Source organism: Macrobrachium rosenbergii, chromosome 3, assembly GCF_040412425.1.
Source record: "Macrobrachium rosenbergii isolate ZJJX-2024 chromosome 3, ASM4041242v1, whole genome shotgun sequence".
Lineage (NCBI taxonomy): Eukaryota > Metazoa > Arthropoda > Malacostraca > Decapoda > Palaemonidae > Macrobrachium > Macrobrachium rosenbergii.
In genome coordinates this window covers 5,742,924-5,758,246 of record NC_089743.1, presented here as the reverse complement: position 1 = coordinate 5,758,246, position 15,323 = coordinate 5,742,924, and the positions used below count along the sequence as shown (strand labels likewise).

The 15,323-nt window shown below is 40.0% G+C and overlaps 1 protein-coding gene across 1 annotated transcript in view; it reads right to left on the bottom strand.

Moving 5' to 3' along the window:
* LOC136828841 (rab-like protein 6) overlaps window positions 1–15,323 on the bottom strand; it is a 122,729-nt gene that overhangs the window by 16,987 nt on the left and 90,419 nt on the right. The window contains exon 12 of the mRNA XM_067087115.1: window positions 8,345–8,562. Coding sequence (XP_066943216.1) covers window positions 8,345–8,562 — 218 coding nt within the window. The remainder of the gene's footprint in view (window positions 1–8,344; window positions 8,563–15,323) is intronic.

The following is a 15,323-nucleotide window of genomic DNA, read 5'->3' as shown; positions in this document are numbered from 1 at the left end:
TATATAAAATTACATTTTTAAAATAAAAAAGGTTTTATATATACTCATGGGGGGGTCTTTGTGTATAGGCTTCAAAGCAGTTACTTCACTTTTCATTAGATGAACAATTTCTATTAAAAATCAATTCTCATCTAATGCAAAGATAACTAGATTGATTTATTTTTTGGTTCTTGTAGAAACATTATAGACTTTTAATATGTGTTATTATTATTATTATTATTATTATTATTATTATTATTATTATTATTATATTTGAAGGTGATAGCTGCATCAGCAGTATTCAGTTTGTATAGAGTTTTCTCTATTTTTCTAATAATTGATTTTTCTGGGTTATCGCGTTCTGCAAGTAACATGCCAATGTTTGTCTTTATTTGGAGAGAAAAGCAGGTTGCAAAATTGGATAGTTTATTTCAGATGAATACAGTGTACAGTATCAGTAGCAGAATACTGTACTGAAATTGGGAGCTCATCCTCCTTACAGTTTCTGAGGAGAATGCCGTCTATCGAGTTGTTCTTCAGGAGAAAGTCTTCTATTGAGTTGTTCTTCATAGTGCAGCAGATTGCTGTAAAATTACGTTCAGATAGTGAAACAAGCATGAAATTTGGCACAAAGCATTCCTAAGACTACGCTCTCTTAGAAAGAGGCGCTGTACCTGAAAATCCAAGATGGCGGCTATTCTTAAAATGGCGCCATCTGTATGTTGGGAGATTCACTGGTTTGGGAGCATCTATTGGATGGAATATGCCAGTTTTTTTTTAAACCTCGACTTTTAGGTTATAAAAATGTTCCATACCACACATTTTATTGAAAACCCTTACTAAATGAATTGTAACCAAGATGGCGTACAAAATGGTTGCCATAAAAGTTTTTTTCTATCCACAGCGCTGAACATAGAGAGACCAAACTGTTTTATTTAATGGTATATTCATGTGATCAGACAGTTTAACTAATATGCTATTTTCAACTGGAAATAGTAATGGTATGGTCACATACAACATTGTGTCTAAGACTGTAACCATAAAAGAAAAGAAGAAATACTGGACTAAAGCACTTATCCAATCTATGTATAGGTCTCAACCTACACCTTTGAAAAATTCGAGATAAGAAGGTAGGCATAGCATGACACGTTGGATGCTCAAGCTAGATTATCTACTGAAGAGAGGGCAATTTATCTAGACTTCACATTTGCAAGTGCACAGAGCTGTGCAGGGAAGGCCCAGCTTGTAGCACTTGCACCTTTCCCGACAGCCTGCTTTGCATCCACATTTTGGTAAGCTGTTGGCAACTCTTGGCTAAGGGCGAGTTGGTTGTCAGAGGACTTGCCATGCTTCACCAGACTTTTGCCATCCCCACTCAGCAGGGTTCTCTGGCTGTGGCTGACACTGGGTGGCCTGCCCCCACACACAACCAGCCTGGCACGCAGCACGCTTGGTGTGTTGGAGGAGCTCCCTGGTTGGTGGAATGGCCTCATATGCCCCCTTGTTTTCTGGGCAAACATATCAAGTCTAGCCTCATCCACAGTGCCAGCAGTGCTGGATCTTTCATACATAAGTATGACAAACCTCTCAGGACCTTCAGGTCACTCTCTTCCACTCTGAGAGGGTAGTGACTCAGTTTGGAGAACACAGTGGAGGCCTGGAAAGATGTTCCATGTTCAAGGCGGTCTTCTTGCCCTTGCTCCGGAAGGCTGACACTGTATCACAGCCTGTGAACGCATGGAAGAAGAGCATGCCATTCACCTTCTCCTGGCCCAGAGTTGCACAGGTCATGCACAGCAATCCAGCGCAGGCTCTGGCCTGGCAAATACCACCATAGCTTCTCTAGCCCTAGATTGTGGAGAGTGGAGAAAGCACTGACTGCAAACGACAAGAACATCTGTGTCATTTGCTTTAACTGATGGTCTTGGCTCATGTTCTGTGGCATATTTGGCATGGAGAAAGATGCGGTGTCAGCTTCCTCATGAGAGCACTTTCCAGTCCTGAAGACTAGCCTCATGAGTGCTGAGGACAACAGACCCTTTCGTGGCAATGACAACATTTGTGGCAGACATCTGGGCAACTTTATCTGCCAGGAACTGGAACAACTCTGTCTTGTTGGCATCGTGTCTTAGGAAATTAAGCCAGTTGGATGGAATTGTGTTCTTGTCTGTCCTGCGCCTTCCTCCTGACCACGTTGGAGCCTGGTCTCAACTTTGAGGCTGGATGTGTGTATACATCAAATACAAGATGTGATGATGTGTACTTGCTGCTATAGGGATTGTATCACAGGCAAGAAGTCGCAAAGTGCACCCAGCCCTCAAAGGTCTTTCCTTTCTTTGGTGGGCATGGACCAAAAGCTGATCCATCTACAATGAGGACATCAGTCTTTGGTTCTTTGTCTTCTAGTGTAACATGACTCTCAGGACCGAGGTCAGCTGAGACTTCTGACATGTGTACAGCCTACCACCCTCACTAAGGGAAGCTGGGAATGTTTGATTCTCGTGCTGGAAGAATTCCTGCAGATCACATTCACGGCTCTGACAGGATATAAATAGCTTTGAGAAAAGCTGGCAATCCTCCTTCAGAAGTTTCTGCTTTGACTGTTCTACAGGAGCAGCTTCTTGCCTGAAGAAGTCAGTTCTGTTCTTCTTTATCGCTCATAGAAGGAGAGACTGCATTGTTTGCCAAAGAGTCTGAAAACTTCTGAAATTTAGTGCGGCCTCTGTCAAGGTGTGTCTGTAGAAGTTCTGCTGAGCTGGGGTGGGCAATGTCTTTGTTGTCAATGGAATACAGATCCTGGCTCTCTTCCTGAAAAGGACTTCCCAAGTGTTGCAAAGCCAATGACAGCTTGGTTGACTCTCTCCAAGAATGTCTTCTGCGCATGAGGTGTTTTGTTCATGGTGTGTTGTCTGCTCATTAGACTCCTTACTTTGAACCTCTGTTTCAGTATGCAGACACCAGCCCAGCGGATGATCTCTGGGCCAGCCACCATCCATCTTCTGAGTGCTGACGGATCTTCAGTCAGCCAATGGTCTCCGCCATCAGCCTTTATAAAGGCATTGGTCTGCTCATGAGCTTGGTCAAGAGCCATTGCTGAGAACTGGACTGGTCTTGTGCACAACAAAGTTGCCAGCCTTGAACTCCTTGTGCAACTCTGGGTGAACTCTCTAGGTAAGCATGTCCCTGAGGTGAATAGGCAGCCAACGAGCATAGTTTGTATTATTGTTGGAAAAGAAGTAGGGTATCAGCTCATGCAATGCCTGGCAGTAGAGGACAAAATTGGCCTCACGGAAGGACCTGATCAGTAGGAATATCACAAGTTCCATAGACAACACCATGTGCCAGAAGTGGAACTGTGGACTCTGCTGTCTTCGAGGTCACACCACTCCTCAAACTCTAATGCCTGCTCATTGTTGTTTGCTTTCTCAGCACAGTAGTCAGTGTATGCTGTCCTCAGGAGTTTGTACAAACTAGAGGCTGTAACCTGGTGCATCTGCCGTGTCCTGGTTACACTTGCAGCTGACAGGAAGGATTCTGCAGTTCCAGATGAAGCAACTCCTGCCTCCACCAGAGCTCCTGTCCAACCACTGCCATGAAGAAGAGTACAAGAGATGTCATTGCTGCCATCTCAATGTGCAGACCACCAAACATTACCAGATACTTGTGTCTTCGCCATACTGAAGATCAGGCCACTGCCACTGCACCTGCTTTGCTCGGCATAGATTGGCTGATCAGCTGTGATTATGGGTATCTGGCCAGGGTTCAGAAAATCAGTGACATCCTGCACTTTCTGCATCACGTGTTTGATGTAGCAACAGAATGAGCCTGATCACGCAGGGAGAGGAAGCAATGAAGTTATGGTTACTTCAAATTCTGGGGCTTCTCTTCATTGAAGCGTGATGAGCTGACCACGTCAGATTCACTGCATCATCTATTTCCTGGGTGACTATGACCTTGTACAGCCACTGATACTCCAGTGCAAGCTGTGGCCCCAAGATATCTGTGGGTGGCTTTGGTATTGCAGTGTTTGGTGGCACAGGGGTTCTTTGTTTGAAAGGAAGCTGGTGAGATGTTTGTGAATGTGTCCTGCAATTCAGGCACCCGACCACTTTCTCAGGTGCAAACTGTAGTTGCTGTCTTTCCTGTCCAGTGTTCTCCTTGGTGGGGTGCTGAAATATGGAGATGCTAGTTCCATGGAAGGAGTGTAGTGGCAGTAGTTGCAGATGGGTTGTGGTCGATGTTGTCCATCACTGCAGTGGTGAACAACCCTTTTCGCAGTACTGGGGACAGACCACACCCTCCTCCACATATTTGCTAACTGTGGCATCTCCTAACTGTGCAGAGACCTCAGTACTCTGTCATAAGAGATACTGAGGCCATACTGATGTAGCATTTCAACCAGGTTTCTCTTCCTGGTTTTGGCATAGACTGAGAGTCCCATGTAGACTGGGAATGGTGTTTCTCTGTCTTTGGAGTGTCTATGAGTTGTTGCTCCCCTCTTTGTATCGGGGAGTAGCAGTTGAACTGCATGAGCTGTGCAATGGCCTGGTCTGACTTTGATGCTCCAAATCGTAACTGTGACTTGATGTCAGCCCCATGCTCAACCATCCCCTACAAACTGGAGCAGGAGAGGAGGCACAGAATTTCGTACACAAGCCTCAGAAAATGTGCCATCAAACCGTGACTGATGATCAAGTATAGACTTTCTGAGAATATTTGCTGCTTTAGCAATGATAACTGCCTCTGAAAGATCAGATGATTGAGCAAGTGCTTTTCCACATCCTTTTTGAAATGCAAGTAATACATCTCTGCCAGATTTATGAGCCTCAAGTTCTGGAATTTCTGCCAGAAGTTTGTCTTTGAGTCTCGTGGAATTTACACTTGGTGACTCTACACCTAATTGTTCCAGACTTTGGTAGAGGTGGCAAAATGACTGCCAGCCGAAATGTGACTGGATCATCTGAACAAAGGTTGTTTTCAACAATGTATGTCATCAGTTCTGACAGAACTAGGATACACATCTGATTCTGACTCAGTGCTACCTTGGTCTTTCTCAAGGCTCCTCAGGTAGGACCTTTTTCTGTTGTAGAGGGCACAAAGACAGGCATGGTGATACTTAAACTCCTGTGCAATGACATCCCCACCAGTCAACTTAGCAAGGAGCTTGCCATCACTAAGTATCTCTGCACATTCACTGCAAATTTCAAGTCAAGGCCCTTAGTACTAGCCTGTCTGAGATCAGATGCAGGTGCCACTTTCTCACAGAAAATGCAAACTTCATTGTCATGACTGGTTCGGCGCAGTTTTGCCGCGACTAGTCTCAGTGTTGCTGGTCTGGTCATTGGATTGTCGCTTTCTTGGGGTCCAGTTTAGTGTTGTTAAACAACAAGCGACAGTTCACATGGTATTTTGCTGCATTTTTCCTGAGAGTGGCTCTATGCCATCACCTTCATCCAGCCTTGCTGGATCCATTATCAGTGGCATTTCATTAATTTCACTGAACATGGAATGTTCCTTGCCAGCATTGTGTACCCATCATGGTCTAGGACATGATGACTTGGAGGTGATGTCAAGTGCTCACCTCTTTTGTCCTTCTGACAAAGACAACACAAACTCCAGTTTGTTTTTCTACTGCTCAATATTGGATTGGCATCACATTCTGCCATGATTTCACTTTTGATTAAGGCCGAGGGTTATCCTTTTACCACCTTAAACAAAGCACACATTCCTGTATGGGGATTCAACTAGGTTAGGTCTCCCTACACCTAGCCCGATCATTCATCCAGTGCCATTTAAGTCCCGTGTGATCTGTACACCATCCGGGTAAGTACATGAACCATCATGTACAGCCCCATACCCTTGGCTCGGCTCTCCGCTGGCACATCCTGTCTATTCAGGTGCGGCTATCTAACTATAGCTGGTCTGGGGCTGTTAGAAAGCATTTGGGACACTAAACTAAACTATACTACAACTACTAGTCTAAGACTACAGGATTAGTAAAGCTGGATTAGCTGGCACTGAACCCCATGCTGAGTTACACAGCAGTGATGTCACCAGTGTGCCCTGGTTGTGTGCAGACATACACTCTTTTACATTTATTAATTTTCCTTCAAAATTGATGAGTTATTCGAAAGAGATGGCCTCATTAGGATCTAAAACCACAGAAACCAAGATCCATGCTTAAAACGATAATTGTTGAACGGGCATTATTTCTCATTATAATTATTGTTTCTACCTTTTACGCAACCATATAGCCCCATATTTAAAGGTAAACTGTACTGGGAAGCTACAGAAACATAATATTCACAAGAAATAGTATGGAAGAGCTTTTACCATATTGCTAGAAACAAATACATGCCATTCTAGTGAAAAATTAGCCAAATCTCTGTCGATACTGGCCGCCATCTTGGAATTTGGCCGCCATATTAAATTTTTGCGTGGGCGCCCTTTTCTGATAGAGGGAACTTTAAAGAGCACTTGTGCAAAATTTCATGCTTGTTTCACTATCTGAACGATTCTTATGAAATATGCATTTATCTGCTGCTAATTCATCCAGTGCCATTTAAGTCCCGTGTGATCTGTACACCATCCGGGTAAGTACATGAACCGTCATGTACAGCCCCATACCTTGGCTCGGCTCTCCCGCTGGCACATCCTGTCTATTCAGGTGCGGCTATCTAACTATAGCTGGTCTGGGGGGCTGTTAGAAAGCATTTGGGACACTAAACTAAACTATACTACAACTACTGGTCTAAGACTACAGATTAGTAAAGCTGGATTAGCTGGCACTGAACCCCCATGCTGAGTTACACAGCAGTGATGTCACCAGTGTGCCCTGGTTGTGTGCAGACATACACTCTTTTACATTTATTAATTTTCCTTCCAAAATTGATGAGTTATTCGAAAGAGATGGCCTCATTAGGATCTAAAACCACAAACCAAGATCCATGCTTAAAACGATAATTGTTGAGCTGGCATTATTTCTCATTATAATATTGTTTCTACCTTTCTTGGCAGCCATATAGCCCCCATATTTAAAGGTAAACTGTACTGGGAAGCTACAGAAACATAATATTCACAAGAAATAGTATGGAAGAGCTTTACCATATTGCTAGAAGCAAATACATGCCATTCTAGTGAAAAATTAGCCAAAATCTGTCGATACTGGCCGCCATCTTGGAATTTGGCCGCCATATTAAAATTTTTGCGTGGCCAGCGCCCTTTTCTGATAGAGGGAACTTTAAGAGCACTTGTGCAAAATTTCATGCTTGTTTTCACTATCTGAACGATTCTTATGAAATATGCAATTATCTGCTGCACTATCAGTAGGAAGTCTTCTATTGAGCTGTCCTTCAGAAGAAAGTCTTCTTTAGTGTTAATTGAGGCCACGTTTCACTCAGGCTGCATTGAGCTTGGTCACGCCAGAGACGGAGTAGACTAACAACGATGTGAGTCTTGCTCTTTTTACGAGAAGTTGGGGGTTGAATTAAGCTGCCCGCTTATTGGCTTAGGAGAAAAATTTGCACTGGGATTGGCTGGCAAGATTTCCTTGCAAGCCAGAAATTTATCACTGATGATCTCTGTTGCACCTTTGCTGAGCAGCAGGGCTGGTGTGTGAGGCCATTTTATGGTATTTCAAGCAAATATTCTGATTGGGCAGTGGGCAGCTTGCAGAATACTGTATATTATTGTGAGTTTCTTGTCCAGGATTGTCACTTCTTGAGGTGTCTGGCACTGGTCTGTCAGCTACAGGAGCAATAGGCTGCCTAATGCAGGTAGGAAGGAAGAACACCTCTTGGGTGTTAGTTAATAAGGGCTTCTCCTGCTGTATTAAGAGTGCCTCTGGCAGCAATAGGCGCCTTGGGGTCAGGGCGTTTCCAGTTACTTGTGTATTCCCACTGTTTCGTTCCTTGAGATGCTAGTAGTTTGGGCATCTCTCATATGTTTTTTTGGTGTTTTCTTGGGGGTGACAAGAGATTCTCATCACCAGTTTCACTTGATGGTCATACCAGTATAGCAGCCGGGACATCCATGGACTGGGCATTTGAATCAGTATACCACATTTATCTGTTTGAGAGGATCTCATTAGTGGACTCAGTTGTTTTTCATAATTAGCTTTCTCATAGTTTGGTTTAAACTTTTTAAGGAGTCTTGTAAATCCTATGTCTTCTACAATAGAAATGGTGTACTACTGCTGCAGCTTTCAATGCTTTACTGACACCCACCTTAAAATGAAAAATTAAATTTTCCTATAAAGTACATAATAACAAGGTACAGAAAATTTTATACTAAAAGTGGACATCGAAATATTGAAGGTTTATGCATGGTTGTGCTAAAGTGCAAAGGGAGTAGATAAAAGACATACCTGTTTGTGTAGATGAACCGGTTCCCTGACTTCCTTCTTTTGCCAACTTGAAGGGAAGTGGTGAAAATGGACCTTCTTTCTTTCTCTTCTGTTGGAGTTGGAGCTTCTCTTCCAAAATGCATTTTTCCTCTGCTTCATATTCTTCTTTGTGGTGTGAATTTAATTGTGTTATCATGTTCATGGTATCGTGTGATTTTTCATCTTTTTCCCCTCGAGTTCTTTTCACAAAATTTACATTTAATTTTTGTCACATCATCAGTAACACACTCATAAAAAGTCCAGACGCTGCTTTTATGATGAAATTGGTGAGTGAGGACTGAGGTATGCCAGTGCAGTCAGCCCGTTCCTCCCAACTTCAACTCAGACTAGACCTGTACTGCACGTGTCTAATTCCAAGCTACAGCAGTAGCAGTACAGTAACTCATTGCACCATTCACTTATACCATACCTGTACTGCACATGTTAAAATGGTACCCAATTCCAACAGAATGGCAATGACTCATTGCTGGTAGAGGTAGACATAACCATAGTTAATTAAAATCAGAATTACAATAATAAATTGTTAAATACACTGTAAAGTATTAAGATACCATCTGTTTTTAAAATATAAACAGTGAACTATATTCAGTGATAAGCCTATATATAGTTTGTTTGGTGGGCTTTGTTAATATATGCATTTTACGAAGCCTAGGAGGATTTTAAATTCCTATACTAATGATAAAAGTATCAGCTGGTATCGGCCAGAAATTCACCGATACCGATACCACCGATACCGATACTTGGGCACATCCCTATGTTGGACACACTTCTACAGCGTTAAGAAGAGGTCTGCAGGCTCATTGTAATAATGGAGCCATCCATCAACACTACGTCGATCATCACAATAAAAAACCGATGACTCAGGAAGTAGTGGAGAATACCAACATCATCTGTATGGAGCAAAATCTCCACGTCTAATCATAGCAGAATCGGCCTGCATTTTATTACAAAGACCGACCCTGAACCGCCAACTGGAAGCAGAAAGATCGCTCCCATCTGTAGGCTGCCAATATCATCAACACCAGAAGAGCTAATAACTCAAGTAATGACAACAGCATTTCTTGAATCACGTCTCTCTCTCTCTCTCTCTCTCTCTCTCTCTCTCTCTCTCTCTCTCTCTCTCTCTCTCTCTCTCACAATCCTCCCCCCACCCTCTCTGTTCCTTACCCTTCACCTTCATCCTTTCCTTGTATGCCTGCTTTGATAATAAATGATGAGGTCAAGCGCATGTCGATGTTGGTTGTGAAGACATTGTCTGCGAAGATCTTCATAATGGCACGTCCGTCTTCCAGGTATTTGAAGTGCATCCTCGCCTTATAGAGAAGTTGAATACATCATTGTGGGTCCGGCTGTGGCTGCTCAAGTTTACTATACCACCAGTCCAGTGCCATACGTATTTCTCTATTAGCTTCCTTATTAGTTTCTCTGATATTTGCTCACTGCCACCTGAGTACCATACCTCCCGACATATGTTATCAATAATTCATGCAGAAACAAAAACTAAAATTTAGCAAGCCAGGGTCAAGTTGCGCAGTTACAATTGGCAATTTACAGTGTTATGAATTCCACGCATCACATTGCTATAATTTTATTTATTTATTTTTTTAATAATAATAATAATAAAAAAAGAGAATTATATAGAATCAGTGGCATTAACACACAACTTTCTTAGAATTTGGATTAAAATAACCTGCAGTTCAATAATCAAAACAAGGCAAAAACCAAATTACTGTCAATTATCAAGACAAAATAATTTTGTAAAAATCACAGAAATTGAACAAAAGGAATAAATGACATCAAATAGACATGAATAAAATCAACCACAAAAATGAAAAAAAATATCATGGAATGCAAGTACATACACACGTTTATGATGTTTTCTTTTCACAACAGCACACCAGTATTTGTAAGCTTTGTCTGTATGCACATTGGGTGCATTATTAATGATCCCCAGATATGCTTGCACGTCATTTTCACTGTCCTCCTCCTGATAGCTAGGCAGTCCAGGGAAAGCGGGTACTGGCTTATTCAGGTGCCACATCAAGACGTCTTCTTTGACAGGATGCATGTGTGATAGGTGGTACTCGCCTTGGACACCAGTTTTAATATGTTGGCTCACCACGGTGTCGTTTTTAATTTCTTTCACACGATATGGTCCTAAGTAGACAGACTCAAGTTTATGTTTCCTCGGTTGCAGCCTTTTCAGGTAGATTCTGTCCCCTATTTGTATCTTAGATGTTTGCGTTCGGAATCGCTGCTATTTGTATCTTAGATGTTTGCGTGCGGAATCGCTGCTATTTGTATCTTAGATGTTTGCATGCGGAATCGCTGATCATATTTCGTCATGCTTTTCGCTGGCCCTCAACAAAAGCGTCTGCATTGTCTGAAACACTCTTCAGGTCAAGTTACAGAACATCACCCAGTATTGTTCGACACTATATAGTAGTCGACATTAGTTTGGTTACCCATGGACCTCTGGTAGACCATGGAGGGTAACTCCTTGAGGACGAAATGAGCGACTACGCTATATAAAAAACCTGAGATTTCTTGCATTTTTAAGTTTTGATCACCACATATAGTATTTGGCATAATAAATAGCTTATGAATGACTCTATCACTGTTAGAACATTATCCCTCTCTAAACACAGTTCACCTCCCTGCTTTAGTGATACACTGGTGGTACCTCCAATTTGTTTACAACAGCTTTCAATGGTTTTCTTTCTTTGCATTATAGAAAACTTGTAACTCTATCAGGTAGCATTGTAGGAGTCCTCAACATCAATATGAAGATTTTTTAAATTTTAAATTGTTGCTGAACTCCATTTTTTATAAGTAGTGGGACAGATAAGCTACCAAATAATTTATTTTGCTCCTTATTGTGACTTCATTTCTATTTATTTCTATGTTACTTTATTTCTAGCTCCTCTTGTTATGTTAGCAAATAATTTAGGTTGATGAGAGTGAGATGCAAGGGCATTTGAATAATAAACTTTAAGTGTGTCTTGTGTCTTAATGTAGGCTAAGTACCATACAATTCTTTGAGGAAGGAGATGGTCTAATGTGATCGTAAATACATCTGCATGCATCTTAAAAGAGTATTGTTTTTATTTGTACAGCATAACTTTGATTTTTATTGCAGTGATGATAGATTGGTAATCCCCTGGTCTCGATCTTGATCCAGAAGACCTTAATCTTGGGTCAAATATAGAAATTGTAGCTGATTATGTAAAAGGATGATGATGATGATGAGAGTGAAGACTTAGAAGATGAAGTTGGATCTCATAAGAACTTTCATAGCAACCCTGTTGGATCAAAAACTAGTAATCAGAAAGAAGTGAGAAGAAAACTAAGTGATAGTGTGCGAAATGACACAGATTCTGAGACTGTGGTAAGAATGTTGAGCCTTGATATGAAGGCTTTACCAAGTGACTTTAATCACTCCAACACTACAAATGCAGTGAGTCCTGTACTTTCATTTTCACAAGATGAAGGCGACAAAACTGAGAATCTGGATGACTGGTTAGGCTCAGAACAGTCAACAATTGCCAACCCATACGTATCAGTGTCAAATGCTATGCCAGATGGAGCCTTAGAGGATTCTGAGGAGGAAGGTAAATCCTTGTACAGTATTTTGGTGACCTAATTACCATATTAACATTTATTGTAAAATTAGTATTTTAGAAGTGTTCACTGACATATTGTTTACTGCTATTTTGTTTGAAAATAAAACTTTAACAGATGGTTGTATGACGATAAATTATGATAAATATAACAAGAATGCTATGCTTGTGGAAATGATGCTTTAGAGTTTGGTGTAAGGAAAATCTATAGCATCTTTATCAGTATGATATTAATCTCCTTTTGTTGATTGTGTAAAATTATTAAGAAATACAGTAGTTTAATGAGACCTCTTAGTCATTTTTACGAGCTCAGCAGTGATGGTGCAATACAGTTTATTATATTCCTGAGTTTTGTGAAAACATTATTTGATTATGTGTATTTTTCCAGAGAAAAGATTTATGCAAGTAGAAATATTTTTATATAAAGATATACATTTGAGTGGTAAATTTAGCCACACCCTTTGGAAGTAGTGCCAATAATAAAAAGGCTGACATAGGAATGATCTATCTAGCCATGAGAGTCCTCAAAGGAGCACATAGCACACTCATGGTCCCCATGTTCGGTAAGCCAGACCAACCAGTTAAAAGAATTTTCTTATAGCTGGTCTCTGCCAGAAGAAGTGCTGGTTGGCACAGGATACACAAGGACCTGAGGACAGGAGTGGCTCTGTCTTCTGTCTTACAGTGACTGCCTCGCCTTTCTAATAACATGTCTCACCTCAGATGACAACATCACAAGTTGGTTGCTACCCTTCATCTCATGCCATGTTGGTAAGATAAATGTTCACCCCAGTCTCATGCCTTTTGTCATGGAAAGTGGCTACCAAAAATTTTTGATAGTGTAGCTGCTGTTCATCCTCAAAGGAGCTAGAATAAACTGACAGGTGACAAAATGGCGAGTTCCAATGAATAAATCCAGCAAACCTAGATTAATTTTGGTCTGAGGTATAGTCACAGGTTATTAACCATTTTCTTTATTCCTCATACCATAGGGTTTGTCAATAAAGAATAGGAAACAACACATGAACCATTATTTGTATTATTCTTTGTGTCTGAGGTGACTTACTCTAATTATTTCGGGTCTGGCTGCAGGATTATTGCTCCTTCCCAACAATATCTTCAGCATGACCACCACTCTGCGGCAGTGTTTCAGGAATTTTTTAATCAAGGTAGTGACAGGTTATCAACTGCTTTCTTTTATTCTGATACCCATTAGGTCCGGCAATAAAGAACAGAGACACACGCACCTATAAATGTATTATCTATTGTGGTTCTAAGCAACAGTGATTTAATGCACTATGTTGGTTCTGGCTGCAGAATTTATTTTGCCTCTACCAGTTCAGAATACTTCTCTAATAACCACTCCAGACACTCCAAGCTCCTTCGGCTGAAACATCAAAGAAAGTTGATTTATGTGCTCACATTTTACATGTCATGCAATATGAAATACCTATGGAATACAGTTACATTATCAGAAAAGGGATTTTCCTTTAAAAAGGTCCTCATTCTTGGCCAGAAATGATAGGCCAGGAGACGTTGCAAATGACAACTAGGTGTATGAGTGAGAAAGAGTCTAGTAATCTTAATCTGAGCCCTGATGCCAAAGCAGCCAAGAAGGCTTGCCTTTTGCATCATGCTGCCTTGTATCCTCTAAGATTGTTAAAATAGCAAGGTGCTTGACCTGCAAGGTTAAGCCAAAACTGGTTTAACCGATTTCAACTGGCCTCTCAGTGTAGAGGTAATTTAAATCATATTTTCCATATAGATCAAGTTAGTGTTGATAGATGGAAGTCTAGTTTTATGGTAGGTACCAAGAAAGTCAAATAATCTCATAGCAGACTAGATTTCCCCAAATTCTATGTGAAGGTCACACTAGAAAGGAGGATCTGGGAGGGCAAATTTCTTCTGTCTGGGATAGAAACAACTGGAACAGCATTGGAAATCATTCTCTTGCCTGTGGTTGAAGTTATAAAGTGAGGAAATCCATGGCTGTCTGATTCACCACTACAGTCGAATTCTAACTCTTTACGTGCTTCCACTTTTGTCACAGATGTTCAGAAATATATCTTTCAATTTTACACAGAATCTTCACCAATTCGGAATTTGTTGATAGATAATACCACTACTGGATTTTCATTTTATTATCATAAAAGTGATTTACTAATTTTCAAATATTAAAATTAATACAAAAACAGCAAAATATCTATAAAATGTTTAATACAAATTAAATAAATCTCTAATACAAATTAAATAAAACTGTCTTACAGAATGTTTGACCACTAATCTCTCTCTCAAGACTGAGATAAGTAGAGATTGATTTATGCATGTGCGTTTATTTGTTTTGTACAGTATAGTTTTATAGATAAACTCTTGTTACTTTTGTAATTTGTTTTTTCATATTTTCCTTACTATGATTATACAGCATTTTGCATTTCAATAAAAGCAGACAAATATAAAAATAATTAGTGAATCATCATACGTAAACTTTTTAAGCTCATTCTAATGTGAGAAATACTAGAATGAGCTTAACAGGCTTCTACTCCCTGTTAAGCCTATTCTCTGGGGCCTCTCACTCTAGAAATGAGCTTGGACAAGTTTATGATGATCTGCTAATTATTTTAATTTTTATTTTTCCAGTCTGCTTTTATTGAAATGCAAAGTTGTATTTGTAGCATGGAAAATAAGGAAAATGAATGACAAAAGTAAATGTAAGCAGTTTATCTATAAAACTATACTGCACAAAAACAAATAAATATACATGCATAAAAAATCAATCTTCTTATCTCAGTGAGAGAGAAACAAAAATACATATGCACATTAAAAATATTTAATACACTATTGACAGTAATTGTTTTACCATTGTAAAAGGAAAATTACTCCAATACTATGAAAAAAACAGCTATGCTTACTTATACTGTACTGTACAGGGATAACTTGATTAGTGGTCAAACTTTCTGTAAACAGATTTATTTAATTTGTATTAAAGATTTAATTTGCATTAAACATTTTATAGATGTTTTGCTGTATTTACATTAATATTAATATTTGAAAATTAGCAAATTGTTAGTATAAGCATGTTAGGGGTGTATATGCTTAAGAGTACAGTTGTATGGGGGTAATCTAAGACACTGGGTATTTTGGGTGATAATAGGGGTGTGCATTTTTTTGTTTGAAATGACATTAAATTTAGTATAGATAATTTGTTGTATATTTGTTTGAACTATTAAATTTAACAGTGAATCATTAAAATAGGCAGTTTTGAGATTTAGTTTAAGGGTACAGGGTATTTGGCAGTTATAAGCACTTACAAGTATTTTCAG